The sequence below is a fragment of the Alosa sapidissima genome, chromosome 9 (genome assembly GCF_018492685.1).
Source record: "Alosa sapidissima isolate fAloSap1 chromosome 9, fAloSap1.pri, whole genome shotgun sequence".
NCBI classification, from domain to species: domain Eukaryota; kingdom Metazoa; phylum Chordata; class Actinopteri; order Clupeiformes; family Clupeidae; genus Alosa; species Alosa sapidissima.
Window position 1 is genome coordinate 21,042,579 of NC_055965.1, and position 18,012 is coordinate 21,060,590.

The following is an 18,012-nucleotide window of genomic DNA, read 5'->3' on the forward strand; positions in this document are numbered from 1 at the left end:
CATGAACCATTATCATTGAACGATGTTGACAAACATTAAAAATCCACCAGGAGACAAAATATTAGCGCAACATGCTCGGAAACCATGACCACCTATGGAGTTGTTATAATTGTAGCTTCTAGTTCTAGATGCTAACGTTACCGGGTAACGTTAGCTAAATGACTGTCTGATGCTACAACCAGAGCCCGTCTTCTTTGCTACAACCAAAAACACCCAGTAAAGTTAAGTTACATGGCTATAATATGAAGCTACCCTGAATGAATTAATAAGATGTTGTTTGCCATTATTATTACTGTACGTGTGGCTTGTGAAGAGACTAACATTACTTCAACTGTGTTGGCTAATATTAGCTGATGTTAGCTGCAACCATAGTCTAGGCTACAACCACCACGAAGCATATTTAATTAGCATTGATGCTAGCTATATGGTCTGCTAATGTTAACCAGCTTGGTATGCTCATTTTAGTTTGTTGTAAAAGTTCGTTTTGTTTCTGTCAGCAGTTCATACCCAGTGAACAAAGAACTATGTTTTTATGAGTCTGTCTTTGTGTATATTTAACACAAACAGTAATTGTAAGTTAGTACTTCTATACTCTTTGGGCTGAACGAAATTGGCAGGCAGAATATCCATTCATATCATGAAGGGTAGCTTCTACATCTCTGGGTGGACTTTTAAAATCCGTCTGGATAAAACATTTTAAAAAAGTTAAAGATACATACCTTACGAAATCGCCTGATTTCCATTGCATGCTGACAGCTGGTAGACTGGACGGTTGGAAGAATAACGATGTTTTTTCGAATTCTCAAATAACTATGCAGCTGTGTTAAAGTCACTCAGGTGCTGGGTAGTGTACTCCACGTCGGGTGGGAGAGAGGAGGGGCGCTGTTCTAAACTATCAACCCAACAAGCTGGGTTACAGAAAATAACATGATGCATGAGTCAAAACAACCCCACAAAATACCCTGACAGCCTCAACCCAACGTTTGGGTTGAGAAAATAACCCAGTATTTTTTAGAGTGTATAAACCGCATGGCTGTGTTTTATGCAAATAAAAAAGACAAATGCTTATATTGTATAACCCATCCATGTTCATTAACCTCATACAGTAGGTGAGGACATTTTGCAACATCAATAATCTTTGGTTATTACACAGGAAATTACTGGTATGCTATATTCCCACCATAGGTGGATCATAGTAACACTAAACCTACAAATTAGTAACACTACACACTAGTAACACTGAACGTTTACTCTTTACTTGACAGTATCGGCATAAGAGTGACATGCCACTGTCATGAACGTGTCATAAACAAGTCATACTGTCAACCACCACTATAATGTGACCCTAGCAACCACCATAGCAACCAGCATGATTACCTTAGCAACCAGCATAGCAACTGTTATTTAGCATAGCAACCACCATTGGTACCCTAGCAACGCCCTAGCAACAACCTAGCAACCACCACTATAATGTGACCCTAGCAACCAGCATGATTACCCTAGCAACCAGCATAGCAACTGAATAATTTATGCATTTTGGCTTGTTGGATGTTTCATTAATGCAGGTAACTTTTCATCTGTGTGCCCGATTTTCAAAAATGAGGTACTGTTGCAATCCTTTTGGCTAACTGCACCTGATCAAGCCCATTGCAATTCTACTTTTGTTTCGTTATCTATTCGTCCATAGATTTAACTGCCAAACCTGTTGTCAGTCATTCATGTGGTTTTGGTTCAGCATTCTGTTTTGTTCATGCTTATAGCAGCATTATGTTTGGATGAGGAAGAATGAAGCATACACTGAAAAGTGCACCCTGTATAAACTGATGCATGTCAATAACTAGGTGATACTGTAGGCCAGGGGGCCAAGAGTTATTTTAGGCCAACTTAAAATAACATTTTGAGCTGAGACAAGGATGGATATTCAACAACTGGTTCCTTGAACCCATTAATCAGCTAGTTTAATTGTTAACCGAAATCCTGGAAACCCAGGAACATCACGTCGTTGGGCAGTGAATGCATGTAGGCTTAACTCGATTGTGGTGGATTAATCATATTGCCTTCTTAAATCGTAAAATATTCTGTGGTCTCAGTTCACTCTTGAATGGGCCTAGCCTACCCTATGCTTGCTCAAAATATATCTTTGTCTAGTAGAGGTGCTTCAAATTGGCGCTTTTAAAAATCGCCTGTCTCAGAATATGTAGAAGAGGTTCTACATATTCCGCGCAAAACTGTCACATCCATATTTAGTTGGCATCCATATAAATGGCTGAGGTAGTTCTGTTTGACCTAAGTATGCAAGTGGCATAGTGGTGCAAGTTACAGTATGTAAGAGCAGCAGAAGTGTGTTCAGAAGTGTTTTCAGGACAACAGGACAACAACAACAAGTTGCAAAGTGTGCAAGTGTACAAGTGGAGTAGTGCAAGTGGAGTAGTGCAAGGCAGTCATTGTGGGTCCAAAAGTCCAGGATGTTATGTAGCTGAGGGTGGAGGGGGGAGAGAGTTCAGCATCCTAACAGCCTGGTGTATGAAGCTGTTGGTGAGTCTGGTGGTGCGGGAGCGCAGGCTTCTGTACCTCTTCCCAGAGGGCAGTAGATCAAACAAATTGTAAGCGGGGTGACTTGCATCACTCACAATTGTGGTCGCCTTGCGGGTGAGGTGGGAGTTACAGTTTTGCGTGGTATTGCCCCCGTATCGTTATATAAAGCTCTGTTCTCGCTGTCTAGCTTTCTCCTCTTTGAGCAATCGATGATTTGAAAATAACTTAGGCCTACTTATCGTTAACTTAGATATCCATCTGATTGTTTCTCGTCCCCTCTCCTCTCCTTGCTCATTTCAGGACTTGTACTGACTAGACATTATTGAAGAAACACAATCATCTGTATTTCAGTATCTAAGTAGGCTAAAGTTTAGGGATACCTCCCTGAAATGACTTTTTGCAGGTTGGGATGTCTGGTGCCAAGACTTTTTGACCATGTAATTTAGACAGTAGCCTATTCACTTCACACCAAACTGTTGTTGCCAAATGTGCCAAGCTTCCAGATTTTTTTAAAGACAGACACTGGCAACTGGTAAGAGAAATAGCAATGATATAGGATATAGTTTGTTTACCACAGTCACGGCCCTAGAATAGCTCTGCAACTGGGGGCGAACACGTCGCAGAGGGGACAGCGTGCATCTCACTTGCAAAATGAAACATTTCTGTGGGGCGCCTGCTCGCAGTTGCAAAATGCAAGGGACATGAATCAGCACGAAAATTAACGGACAGCTGCTTCCGTTGACCTTTACACATTTGTTAAACCATGGTACTGTACTAATAAAAACTACAGGATAGTAAGAACTGAACTGTTGCTTAATTTATCTAATTTCCACCACCATGGAAAAAGTGGGCTGGTCTTGGGCCTGAAACTCCCAGGCTGAAAAGTGGCCCCACTCCAGGCGCGCGGGAACATAATTTTTGTCCAGGGGTGCTAAATCACAAAATAATGGATGTCCAACGATTTCTCCCCTAGCATGATATGATTCGAATTTAGACATCTAAATAGGCCTACGCCATTTCAGCGCCGTGTATGAGTAGGCCTAAGAGCGAGAAGTTTTAGAATGCCCTGGGCAGCCACATGCCACTGCAACTATGCGCAGCGCCACTTCGACTCATCAATAAAAACTGCGCGCACACACACCAGACCCATAGAAGCGCACTTGATTTTACATCATTAAACTATTTCAGTATATTGCTTTTCTGATTGTCAAAACCACACCAGAGATGTTTGGCTTGAAAATGTATGCTAATTAGGCTGCAATAACCTACAATGGCAAACAATTTCTGAGTAGCCTAACAGTTAAGCTATGATCCTTTTTAATCATATAAATTAGTCATTTGAGGCCTAGGCTATTTTCAGGTCTCTTCCCCATAGTAGGCTACTTTACTCACTGACTCGACTTTATCAGAATTCACAGATTTCACTGGCTGAGTAGCAGCAAGCGAAATAATGGTTCTTGAAGCTCCTGAAGTAAATGGCTCTAGGCCTATTTTGCTAATCAGCTGCATATAAAGTCATACTGTCCATAGAAACCGATAGAAATGGACTGATATAATGCTACCACAGCTGACGCCATAACCTTAGCACTGGATTTTAACAATGGAAAGTGTGCTTTTATCAGTGCAAAAGACAAGTGCATTGCCCATGGTGGGTTAAATGATTGCAAAAGACATGTTGAGGGTGAGTTTAACAAGTGTCATTTATTATGAGCCTAATATAAGTATATTATTTAGGCCTATACCAGATGGCTAGTTGATAAGTCTGCTTGACTTATCGCCTGCCTTTGACACGGTTAATGACAGCATCCTTCTCTCTATACTCGCTAACATGGGAATCTCCGGTTCTGCTCTCTCCTGGTTTGAATCCTACCTCACAGGACGCTTGTTTAACGTATCATGGCTTGGTCAGCTATCTGCACCTCACCATCTCACCACAGGGGTCCCCCAGGGCTCAGTTCATGCCGTTTCGCACTCTACAACATACGGAAAATCAGGACTTACTTGACTCAAGATGCTACCCAACTTCTGGTTCAGGCAATAGTCATCTCACGACTCGACTACTGCAATGCCCTCCTGACAGGTCTCCCAGCCTGCGCAGTGAAACCACTTCAGATGATCCAGAACGCGGCGGCGCGCCTGGTCTACAACCAACCCAAAAGGGCACATGTTACCCCGCTGCTCATCCAGCTACACTGACTACCTATGGCGGCCCGCATCAAATTCAAGGCTCTAACGCTTGCCTACAAAGTAGTCTCCGGTTCTGCTCTCACCTACTTGAATGCCCTCATACAGACTTACACTACCTCCAGACCGCTGCGCTCCTCAGACGAACGACGTCTAGCTCTACCACCGGTACGCTCAAGCCAATCCAAACTTTTCTCATCTGTTGTTCCTCGTTGGTGGAACACACTGCCAGTTCCTACAAGGGCAGGGACATCCTTCTCCATTTTCAAAAAACTCCTGAAGACCCAGCTCTTTAGAGAACATCTCCTCTCATAGCAACACTTACAACAAGTCTTACTGATCCTAGCACTCACCAGCCGTCTAAAACTGACAAGTAACTGTTAAAAACAGCACTCACTGATGCACTTATTCTTACTGTACTCTAATGTTTTTAAATTGTCCTAAAATTGTTGAGAATTGCTCTAAAACTTAAACTGTTTACCATGTTGTTAGTCGCTTTGGCTAAAAAAGCGTCAGCCAAATGTAATGTAATGTAATGTAATGTAAAAGACAGTATGGCTACCCATATCTGCGAAGTGATGTGATCATAGCCTACTTATGTCAGCCTATATGTCAAGGAAAAATACTTTGTGTCTCATAATTGTTACATTCATGTCACCTGAAGCATGATGATAATATCTATCCAAAGCACAGTTAGATAGATAGGGGAAATTCGAGAAGTTGATCAGTGCATGTCATGATCAACTTTTGATTCTTTGATATGGAAACCAAGTTCATTATTTTTGGCTATAACATTAGAATTTCAGCTCAAAGTTGTAGAAAGTTGCTGTCATGATGTGTGTGAAAAACAATATCCGTCTAGGACAATAAAGACTCGGGAACGCTTACTGTACGAAAGCTTCATATTGTCGTGTCAGGTAAGGTCTGCTGTTTATATTCTTATATGGTTTGCCCTGTATTGCGTGACGTGAGATAATCTACAGTATACCATCGAGAGTAATGGGTGGATATGGAGCGCACTGTGCAGAATGGAAATATTATGAAATTTCATAGGTCCCGTCCAACGTTAATTTTGTCGCGAACCGTTTATCACAGCACCTACATGTAGCCCTAATATTATTGTGATTTATGTGAGATAAGTATTCCGTGAGCAATTCAACAGAGAATAGGACAACAAAATAGAACGACGTCCCTGAGGCCAATCAAGACGCTCTCTGTCTTGGATGCGCTCAGGCACACACGCACCACTACTCTCTCTACCCCCTGTCGTGTGCGCGCTACACTCGCGGACACGCGATTTGAAGTCTTGGTCTCACATGCGCGCTCTTGATTGCTCGCTCTAGATTCCGGGAGATTTTATCTAATTTGCGGGCGTCAGGGAGCCGCTATGTGGGAGACTTCCGGAATTTCCGGGAGACTTGGGATGTCTGCATATACTGTATGAAATAAAACATGAATTCCCTCTTTTTATATCCTTCACATTCCTGTGCTACCTCTACTTTTGCCTATGTGTGGTCATCAAATAGACTATGCTATGTTTACTTACTCGCATGTTACTTGTATCGACTAAAGTTTAACAACATGACAGAAAAATTAACTTTTGATTAAAGAACACAGTGTCATCCATTATCACTTATCATGAACACAAAATCGGTCATGGCACTGTTAATAAATACTTCATGGTTGAACTGTAAAAGATCCATAAGTTGACAGTGTTACTATGAACTATCATAGTGAATTTTACAGTATAACCATCAAATTACCACAAATAAATAAATGAGAATAGCAGCACTCTTTTACTCTCTTTTACTCTGCGCAAATGAATTAATTAGGGAGATGATCTGCATCTCCATTTACCAAACGCTATAGTTTTGCTAACATCTCCACTGTTAACGTGAAATATGTCTCCATGCAAGGTAGTGTCAACCAGCAGTGAAGTGAAAACCTTATCATGCATGTAGCCAATGTTCACGTCACCTGAGTCAGACAGAAAACGGGCCCTGCTTGCTCTGTTAAAGTTTGTATGCCCCTTCCGAAATTTTCCCGGGGGAGACACCCCTGAACCCCCCTTAATATAATCAGCACCACCTCTCACAAAATACTATCAACATCCCTGCTACCGGTCCGTCAGAAATATGACAACTGTGTCCGGTCCGTTTTGTGAAAAATGTTGCTGTAGACTGTTTGGACAGCAAAGGGAGATTACAGCCTAATAATAAAACCAGCTGCTGGAAAAATTAATTTCTGTGTGGGCCTGAGTTATAATATATGACATTATGTACTACATTTTCATTGTGTGAAATTGTGCACCGACCAGCCTGCACAGCGACAGCAAAGAGAGACGCGCTGGCTGCATGCGCAAACGCTCCCGCCCGAACTTGAGGTCAGTGTACTGTATCAAGGAACAGGAGCATCATGGCAGAGTCAGTGCCCCCAAAAAAGGAAAATGTAACACCCATTTCAAAGTCTAGAATACCCTTGTCTCATAAGAGTAAAAAATAATGATAGGCCTAGTCTTGCACGCTGCACTGTTTGTAACAGTGACTTTAGCATTGCCCATGGCAGGTTAAATGATTGCAAAAGACATGTTGAGGTGAGTTTAACAAGTGTCAATTCATGCGCATATTATTCATTATTCATCTATAGGCCTTCCTTATTTGGTGTAGCCTACTGACAGGCATTATTGAACAAACATATTAATCTTTGTGATAGCTCCCTTTTTGCAGGTTGGGATGTCTGATATTAGCCTGGGTGTTCCCATGCTGCCTTGTGCGCGATTTGATTCACGCTGCTAAGGCAGCCTGGAGACCATGGAGCAAATTTTCGCCTGAGATAGGGAACCAATCACAGAACAGGGGGGAAAGCAAGACGATGATGAGCTATGCACAGACGCATTTGATAGACATCCGTGGCACCCAATAAACGGATCTGGGCATTTTTTTCAAATACGAGAAAATGAACGTTTGGTTCCCAGACCACGTCTCATTGAGAAGTGGTGGCGCTAGCCAGGCTAGTCTGATATGGTATTATCCCAGAAATGTGATTTACTTTTGAAGTTGAAAATGTTTAGTTGAACTGTAAACTTCATAGTAAACCATCATCTTTACTTATTAACTGTAAACTTTAAAGTCCGCATCAGACGTGCGACCATGAAGTTCATAGTAATGGGAGAGTTTATAGTCAAGTTATGATATATTCATGGTCGAACTGTAAAGGCAATGGTAGAACTATAAAAAAAAATTTGAACTGTAAATTTGAATGTATCATGGGGCTTTACAGAGTGTTAGACAATCAGAGAAAAAAAAGAAAAGAAAAGAAAGAGAGAGGCCCATGGGTAACAGGGGCGAGGAAAAACTCCCTAGAAATGGAGATACATATAGGAAGAAACGTTGAGCAGATCCACGACTCAAGGGCCTGACCCATCTGCCTAGGGTCAGATACAGGACAGTAAGGTCTGTATACATGACAAATGCATAAGTTAGTCAGGTGTAGAGAATAGGACATGGTGTTTAAAGCCACCTGGGGGTGAATGTTACAAGAGGTGGGATGTTACATCCGGTATGATAATCCTAATTTAGTGTCAGAAAGTTCAAATAGTCCAGCGTAGGAAATGGAATTGTCCAGGGGATTAGGAGTTGTCATAGGGCAAGTGGTGGGTTGGCAGTACGGGCCAGGAATCCGGGCAGAGTTGTTGAATTATTATATAACCTTTACACATTTGTTAAACCATGGTAATAAAAACTACAGGATAGCAAGAACTGAACTGTTGCTTGATTTATTAATTTCCACCACCATGGAAAAAGTGGGCTGGTCTTGGGCCTGAAACTGCTGGGCTGAAAAGTGGCCCCTCTCAGGCCCTGGTGGCCACCCATATGATTTTGCATGTTTGATGCACCAGTTAAATAGCAGCGATTCACTAGGTCTGCAGCATTCACTCAAGACGTGTTTTGAGAGCAAGTCCTTCGGTAAGTTTTCAGGGCTTTAAGTTTTAAGGGTTTTTGGGCTTTCTTCCATTTTACTTTGGCAGCACTGTTAATGATGCAGTCCAAAATCTTATTTCTTAAAGGTGTAAAGTGTTGATAAGTTTGTTGAGCCATGATTGTGAGGAAGGGACCTTTTTTTTCAGAACATTAGGATGAGCTTTTTGCTCTTACAGGCCATATGAGAGGAACTGTTGTTCGTACTTTGACAGTCAGAGCGACTGATTCGAGACTCCTTTAGTTTTTGTGTTTGCTCATGCTGTCCATGCTGTTTACAGTTATCGGCTGAGGCCTGACAGCTATAACCAGAACTTTTAGTGGAGACATACTTGTAATGTTGAAAAAAGGGCTCATTCATACATTTCTGCGATCTATTTTTGACAGTTTGAAAGACAAATAAAAACCTGTTCAGCTGCAAATTTATGAGGAAATAATATGAGAGAAAAAAAAACATACCAATGACCATAGATCATTGATGATTTTTGTAGAGCCACAGCGTATTCTATGTTATAATTACTAGTGCAGTGCCCGTTCAAACATGCTATTCCTGTAGCCCAATTACATGCCTGCAGGTAGGCCTGAAGAATTTAAGCATGGCTGCATGTGACATTTACAAATCAAAATGACATTATCCTAACAGTTGTTTTGAGTCAAGGCTATATGCTTAGCCTATTGAATAACTTGATGATAGAGAAACCAAACCATTTGTGGAATGATGCATCATCATATGAAATTTGCAACGGTGTGACTCAAAAACAGTCTCTGGTGGCCTATAAGTGACATCACACACACACATGTCTGCCACTCGTTGCTTGTTGCTGGTTATGCTTTGCATGTGTGGCATTCTGAGACGTTCTTTAATTTGTGACAATTATCGCTCATTTCAATTTAGGACCTTGCAGTTGGAATTGTCGTTTGCTTATTCAAAGTCTAAAGACAGTCCAAAGTAGCCTGGGCTATTCAAAGTGTCCGTTTATTGCTGGTTATGCTTTGCATGGCATTCTGAGACGTTCTTTAATTCGGGACCATTATCGCACGTTTCAATTTAGGACCTTGCAGTTGGAATTGTCATTTGCTTATTCAAAGTCTAAAGACAGTCCAAAGTAGCCTTATTGCACATCATTTTTTACGTCATTTTGAAGAGCCACTGCATACCTGTGTGTGTTGGCATGTTGTTGCAAAATCCGAGTCATTTTATGCAAGCAAACTGCATACAGGTGGTCTTTATTGTTGAGGTCAGACATATTAAGACATCTTGCACTCGCTTAACCTTTTACCCGTGTAACCTACACTGATCCAGTTCTGCCAAAGCCCTGCTTCTATCCTCACTGGTAGCTTACAGTACAGTGCTGTGTGGGAGGGGGAGTGGCTAGCGGCAAAAGCCTATGTGTGCTTCTTTTACGATATATTTAACAATATTTTTTGCATTTCTTATTCAAACAACGTCAAACTTGTGTTGTACTCATGCCCGTAGCAAGACACCTGCCAAGTTTGAAATCAGTCTGACAAACGGTCAGCGAGATATGCGTGCCACAGACATTAGGACACACAGACAGACACACAGACGCTTCTTGCTTTATAGAAAGATGGACACATACTATGGCTCTTTTAAAAGGTAATACTTTTAGCTCTCAGAGAGTACAAACCGTTTATTCACACATGCCTCTGTTCCTGAGAAATCCAAATCTAAACAGTGGCTAGTTTTCATCAAAATCCCTGTTATTTTTCTAGAGATGGAGATATAGCGTCTTTCATGAAATATGAAGTGTGGCCTGTAAAGTTTCCAGGAAATGACCTAGCAAGGCCTGGCGAGACTGCCACCTAGTGATAAACTCACGAAAATGGCCTGGTTTTTACCTGATGTGCATGCGTCACTGATTCAACCCAAAGCGGCAACCATCAAAAGCCGAGTTATGATAAAATGTCCAGATAAAATGTCCATATCTATATCAAGCAATTCTGCAGTCTGCAAGTCGGCAACATGTTTTTAATAGTGACCTTACTCATACATACATTTATTTTAACATGCCATACCTGTAGAACAAGGTACTTGAATTTCCCCTTGGGGATCAAAAGTATCTATCTATCTATCTATCTATTTCTGTGTCAACAACATACTTATGTATTTACTTTAGATGTCAAAGCTGTTGAGTTAAATACTGTATGATAAACATCATGCAGACATCATTGAATGTAATAGAGACAACAATACTTTATCAAATCTACACCCAGTAAACAAATACAAACACAAACCTGGATACAACCATAGGAGTTAAGCATTTAGTAATGTTTTGATTAATGTTTATGTTTATGTCACTTTAGACAAAATCGCCTTCTAAATTCCATAAAGTAAAACAATAGTTAAAATAAACAGTGAACAGTTTTCAAAAATTGTGAGGATCACTTATACATACAATGTCTTAACTTTCATGTAAATGTTTTGAAACTGACATGATGAAATCTCTGAAGTAATACCTGTCGGATAAACATATATCATTGTGATTTACATATCTGTGTGTGTGTGTGTGTGTGTGTGTGTGTGTTTAAGGAAGAGATAGGCAGGCAGCAGAGGAGTGAAACTGAAGATTCTTCTCTTTCTGATCACTTAAAAAGTTGTTTTCCCCGACAGCATGATGGTAAGGCTATGAAAATGATAAAAAAAGATGTATGCCATCATTTAATCATGTTATATATAAAATGTATATATCTTAGTATATATATAATATATATATGCATATGAAATATTATGCATTTATATAAGTGTATTTATTTAAGTGAAAAAAGGCAAACTTCATCCATACTTTCTTTCTCTGTGCAGATTCAGTGTGCTGTACTTCTCCTACTGCCCTTGCTGGGGCAGTGTGCACTAGTGTGCAGTCCTACTGACTGTGCAGAGCTGTGGAGGAGTTGCAGCTCCATCAGTGGGGTTCAGACCATCTATCCTAACGGTGCTGACTCTGCCGTTACAGTTTACTGTGATATGGGCTGTGAGAACGACACCAAGGGAGGATGGACTGTGAGTTGTCCCTCAGTTTTAAATAAAATATGTAAATAATAACAACAATAATGTCAATTCAATATTCTATAATATTATTATACAATATTAATAATGTCAATACAATACAATGTTTTTTTTTGGTGGAAGATCTCAGGCCATATTTAGTCGGGTATTTTTAAGGATGGGTAGAGGCATTTTTTGTTTTTCTTTTGCAGAGTGACACTAATGGCACTCAGTTGGTGTAATGTTCTTCTCACCCATGTGTTTGCCACTCACAAATGAAATAGCCTGAAGTAGGCACTAAACTATCCTGATATTGTTACAGTTGCCATTCTTATGCAAAGCTACACAGACTCCCTACGGCAGGTTCAGGAATCAAACATCTATGTGACAGAAATGTACACACGCACACACACACACACATACACACTCACACTCACTGAGAAATGTACTATTACTGTCTCTTGTTTGAGATGTCATCTGTTTTCAGGTGTTTCAGAGGAGATTGGATGGCACAGTGACTTTCTTCAGGTCCTGGGAGGAGTATAAGAAAGGGTTTGGGTTTGCCTGTGGCGAGTACTGGCTGGGTAAGATCTTACAGCTGTCCAAGGTGTAGCACACTCCTGTAGAGTTATATGAAGTGATCACATGACTGCAGAGTAATAAGTAAGGGATACCGCTGGCGCGGCGGGGTCCGGTTCGCCCTGTCGGGACTTATTTTCCCATGATGACCGGCGTTCTATACATTATCCCGCTTATTATACGGCTACTTGCCAAAACGAAAAAATAAACTCCATGATATGTCTCCTTACACTTATTTGTTACCATTTCGTCGTGGCTTTTGCTGAGAAACAAATAGTTCGCAACACACGCTGAACTTGAATCAAACATTCTTTAGAACACAGCTGATCAACCGTCTGCTTTCACTTTTGAATGAAGTTCCAAGCACAAACTCCATTGCCATTGACAGCGGTCATTCTTGTTTTCAGAGGTCCTTTCCCAAGAAATAATGACCGCTAGAACTTTCGGAAATCCCATTCAAGTCAATGGAGCATTCTACTTGCATTGTGAAGAGCCGTATAATAAGCAGTGATCACATGACTGCAGAGTAATAAGCAGTGATCACTTATGACTGCAGAAAGAAAATATGTCATGTCTATACACATATGACAACTATGCAAGAAGAGATCCTGTAATGTGATTCAATGAATAACAGCCAGAAAACCACTGCCAATGCGAAAAGTGGTTAATGAGACATCATGTCCTTTATAATGTCCTTGTTCTTTCTGGTAGGATTGGATTTTCTTCACCAACTCACCAGAAATAAAGCATACGAGCTGAGAGTGGACATGGAAGACTTTGAGGGCAACAGGGCTTTTGCCAGGTACTCCTCCTTCTCTGTCGCATCAGAGGAAGAGGGATACAAGCTGACTGTGAGTGGCTTCACCAACGGAGGCGCTGGTGAGTTTGGTGGGGAGAGTTTAAAGGTGACATGGAATGGATGAACAGAGTATTTTACCCTGTACTCTGATATTAACATAGAAGGTATGCAATTTGGTCAAAAAAACATGCTCAGATGCTACTTTACAAGCTTATTTACAACCCTACAGTTAGGCTTGGGAATATACTAGACTTAATTTGGCTGATGCTTTTATCCAAAGTGACTTTTTGGATATTACAAGGAACATTCTCCCCCTCAAGCTTATGTGGGACCCACATAAATATTTAAAGGGAACTTGACAACTATTTCAACTTAATAAACCCGTTCAGAAATCATTTGGATTGTTAAATGACAGTGGAAATTGTTAGGCTATATACTCTTTTTGATCCCTTTTTGATACTCTTTGTGAGGGAAATTTGGTCTCTGCATTTATTCCAATCCATGAATTAGTGAAACACAGCACACAGTGAACACACAGTGAGGTGAAGCACACACTTATCCCGGAGCAGTGAGCTGCCTGCTACAACAGCGGTGCTCGGGGAGCAGTGAGGGGTTAGGTGCTTTGCTCAAGGGCACTTCAGCTGTTCCTACTGGTCGGGGATCCAACCGGCAACCCTCCGGTTACAAGTCCGAAGCGCTAACCAGTAGGCCACGGCTGCCCCCCAACTTTTCTTTCTTACTTTCCCCGCTCCCCCTCAGGCGGAAAACCAAACTTGCAACATTGGGACTATCGCCCCGGTAAGAGAAGTGAGAAACAGGAAACTCGTTTTAAATCGTGTGTCTTACCTTGTAACATCAACATTGTTCTCCCAAAGTTATGCTAACCGTTTCGCTAGCTTGTGAACAAATCCATGTGCTTTATTGTTACCTTTTTCCACAGTTTGAAATAGCGTAATGCACAACTTCTCCAGCAGAGGGGGAAATATAGCTAATCCTGCCAAGTTTCCCTTTAAGTGAGCATTACGCTGATTAGCTGCCTTGTAGCCAACAGCCATTCAAAAAGGGCTCCAGAAACTTCTTCCTGAATCTCCAGCTAGAAATAGTGATGGAGCCTATGGAAGGGCAGTGATCAGAGGGATGTCTGTATTTGTTTAGATTAGTCTGCTTGTAGAGGTTGTTTCAAAGTATGAGATTTTCATATGAAAGAGAAAAAAACATGTTGCTGTTTCACAGTGGCTTTATGGCCATGCACAAACTCTTCTTATTCAACAAAGTCAAGGTAAAAACGTTCGGTTATACTTTACTTGAAAGTATCTACATAAGAGTGACATGCCATTGTCGTCATGAACATGTCATAAACATTATAAACAAGTCATAAACATTTATGAAATAACTCTTCTATCATTTGGTTTTTGTCAAATTAGGGTTATAACAGTGTCATGGGTTAGGGGTATAACTGTATCATGTCACTCTTATGTAGATACCTTCAAGTAAAATGTACCAAACGTACAATCCTTAGAAATGGCAATAATGGGGAAGCTGAGGAGCAAACAGCAGCATCTGACCTTGGGCTTGACCCTGACCTTTCATTTCCCTATCCCACCCACATCTCTCTCTTTCCAACTCACTTCCTGTCAATCTCCACGCTCCTGTCAATAAAATGCAAAAAGCCTACAACGTACTTTTAGATATTTATATTTACCTCAAACATAAATATTTAATTTGAAATTATAAATTTGATTTTTCATGTGAAGCACAAAATATGAGTGGTGGAACAACTGTGATATTACTTTCGGATAGTGGTTTGGCCCAGGTTCCATTACCAAGATAACTATTGCGAATCCATGTCATTTTGGATAATAAAACAAAACCCCTTGGAAAAGCAAATAGGTCATTAACAACAAATATTTTCAGATATTTTTTATTTATTTTGAGAGAAATAAATCCCTTCATGACAATAAGATCTGTTTGTCCTGTCAGGATTTAGTGCAGCTGAACATTTATTTTCTGACTTATCCTGGGAACCAAGAAAAAAAAGTGTCCAACAATTTCTTTTTTTGTGTGTGATTTCCTTTCTATTTAGGATTAAAAAACATCTTACAATTTTAATTTTTTTAAAATTATTTTTATTTTAAATGTTTATATATTTTAATATTTTAAATATTTTAAATTTTTCTGGATTGTTCATTTCATTTTCATGTTTTTCTTCTGCGATAATTCATTTTTTAGTCTTACTCTTCCTCGCTATGTTCTTGAGGCTCAGGTTCATAGTCCTCATCTCTGTTTCACTCACTCATCATCTGAGAGCTCCAAATCTGACCCCCCCTCATTCATCCTATACAAATGATCTCCTAAATTTCCCAAAAAATCAAAATATTTTGGTCCTGGTGTCCATTATAATGGACATTCATAAAGTCACTATTATTTCAAAATGTAAATAACTTCAAACTAACTATCAAAATGAATCATATGATTCCTGACATTTTCATTAACAAGACCATATATTGCCATCATAATGAATGCTTAATAAGAAGACACTCTTTGACTTATCTCTCCTCCTTCCATAAAATGTGCTTGTTTTGATGTCAACCATTTTTGAGAACAAGAAAGAGGAGGTTCCCAGCAACCCAGCCAATCACATAATATATCATTAGAAAGCCCAGGATGTCCTCTTTAAAAGACCACAGGAATTGATAGAATAGCTCAAAGGGGTAAAGGGGTATGCTTATGTCCACTACAGAGGACATAGGTCTATGGATTGGTTCTCAGGAGGATATTATACTAATAATTTAAAATTGTTGCATATGAATGTAGAGTTAATATATTATAGTGCTCTCATGTTTTGCTTTGTATGCATAAATAACATGGTTATTCATTTCATTTCACAGGAGACTCTCTGTCTTACCACAACGGGCAGAAGTTTAGTACGTTTGACAAGGACCATAAGGACTGTGCCAACACCTATCTTGGGGGGCACTGGTATAACGGCTGCCACTATTCCAATCCCAATGGTATTTATGCGCATGGTCCTACTAAACTCTTTGCTATTGGTGTGAATTGGCTCTCATTCAAAGGGCACTATTACTCACTGAAATCCTTCACTATGAAGATTAGGCCCCTGGCTTAGGCAGCTATGAAATAAGATATATGGCAGAAGTGATGTACCACTGAAGGAGTGCAGATTATTCAGACTTTCTGACTATCATTTTCTTCAATGTTTTGATCAAGTTTGAAGTGTGTATCTGTTTCATTACCAGAGCCTAATCAGGCTAATTAATGAGAATGCTTTAGGCATTTTGCTCAGCTTGAAACATAACTGTTACCTTTACATTAGTCATTTCTTTCTTTTTAACATGCATACTTAAATCTCTTTGCAACCAAGAGTTACCTTTGGTTTTGGTAATTTCCTCAGTAAAGTTTAGCCATTGCCTATCTGTTTCTTTACATTTTATGCATTCTTGATTTATCTGGTGTATTTGCCTTGTCTTGTTTTACCTTTTTCATTCATTCAATTTAATTGATATTTCTTTGCATTTATGTTTATGATTTACGGGTTAATAAATTGTTAATTCACCACCATTCATATGTCTCTACTTGTATGCCATGCCACTGCTCTGCTACTAGCTGATACACTACTGGGTAATATTGGAGGCTATCAATGTTATGGTGCCAGATTAGTAGTTTTCTTACAATATTTATTTACCAATGATTTACTGCAAACTGCTTTTCACTCTCATCTGTTTTTATTATTCTACAATTTATGTAGGCAACTATCATTTTTAGCCTGACGAGCCAGACTCACATTAAAATGTAGGGTCTGGGCACTCACCGTTCGCAGTGCTCAGTCCGAGGGGCGGGATAATCGGTTGTCTTTCAAATTCCCTCTGCACGCAATAGGACAGCGCTGAGTCCCATGCGTTTTCCCACCAGCGGAGCTAGTTGGCTAGTTCAAACTTTTGCCAACTTAAAACAAGCTTATTGTCACACTGTTGGCCAACAGCAACATCCATCTTCTTTGTTATCAAGTAGCAGGGAATTCAAGCCAAACCGTTGCAACTCTGCCATCAATCATTAGGTTAAGGCCGCCTAACGACTCTATACACGATTTGATTGGCCTCAGTGGCACAAAAAGTGGGTATGCGCTATATGCGGTGCATAGGGGCGCAGCTCCATGGGGGCGCCAAAGCGATGGTAAAATAATAATAATAATATATTTGGTATTTTCTATATGTAGCTACTGCTGTCCGTTTCTAAATCATTTCAACATTTTCAACAAAACATGTTTGATATTATCGCAAGTCTTTTTAGTCGTGGCTCATGCAAATAGTGACGTGACAATATAAAAACCAATAGTGACCTCTCTCCAACACCGAACAGGAAGGGGCAAAGTACAGTACAGAAACAGTGATGACCTCATAAGAGAAATTCCAGCAAAGTTGAGTATAGGGGAGAATGGGTTTGCTCTGCATTTTCCTTTACACTGACAAGGCTACCGTGGCAACAAGACTCAGACGTCATAGGTGCAGTATATGTAAGGGATAATGTATAGAACGCCATTATTGGGAAACTAAGTCCCAACAGGGCGAACCGGGAGGGGTCTTTTTCCGCCCTAAAGGGACTTATTATGACCGCCGCGCAGCAAAGCGGAGTCATATAGGTTTAGTCAGATTTTTTTTTCTTCTTCTTTTTCGCATGTCCAAATTTCCGTCAAGGATTCCCGGGACACTGTAAGACCGGGGTACACGAAACTTGGTGGGCATGTAACCCCACATGGATAGCATGGAACCATCGTTTTTCGTTTTTGATCTGTAGCCCCCCCGCTGGACTGGACCCCCCGAAAGGAGGGTAGGGCAGACACAGTTTTCTGTGAATATCTCGAGAAACGTAGGGTTTAGGAGGACCATTTTTTTTGTATGTTGATCTCAAGGGGCTAT

General features: G+C 40.4%; 2 protein-coding genes across 3 annotated transcripts in view; one reads left to right on the forward strand and one right to left on the reverse strand.

Moving 5' to 3' along the window:
• LOC121718035 (NACHT, LRR and PYD domains-containing protein 12-like) overlaps positions 1-18,012 on the reverse strand; it is a 1,225,568-nt gene that overhangs the window by 207,923 nt on the left and 999,633 nt on the right. The gene's annotated exons all lie outside the window — the stretch shown is intronic.
• On the forward strand, positions 87-16,647 carry LOC121718093 (microfibril-associated glycoprotein 4-like). Of its 2 annotated transcripts, none has more exons than XM_042102942.1 (6): positions 87-221; positions 11,248-11,335; positions 11,518-11,715; positions 12,188-12,284; positions 12,991-13,158; positions 15,967-16,647. In XM_042102942.1, exons 2-6 carry the CDS (start codon positions 11,330-11,332, stop codon positions 16,203-16,205), a joined length of 708 nt encoding a protein of 235 aa, XP_041958876.1. In that variant the 5' UTR covers positions 87-221; positions 11,248-11,329; the 3' UTR covers positions 16,206-16,647. The 2 variants fall into 2 exon arrangements, with proteins under 2 accessions (XP_041958876.1, XP_041958875.1); XM_042102941.1 differs by lacking the exon at positions 87-221 and adding an exon at positions 8,584-8,684.

Excerpts from the sequence above, each read along its gene's own strand:
- LOC121718093 (XM_042102942.1), top strand. Across the intron at positions 11,716-12,187 it reads ACACCAAGGGAGGATGGACT|GTGTTTCAGAGGAGATTGGA; the intron begins GTGAGTTGTCCC and ends ATCTGTTTTCAG. Across the intron at positions 13,159-15,966 it reads CTTCACCAACGGAGGCGCTG|GAGACTCTCTGTCTTACCAC; the intron begins GTGAGTTTGGTG and ends TTCATTTCACAG.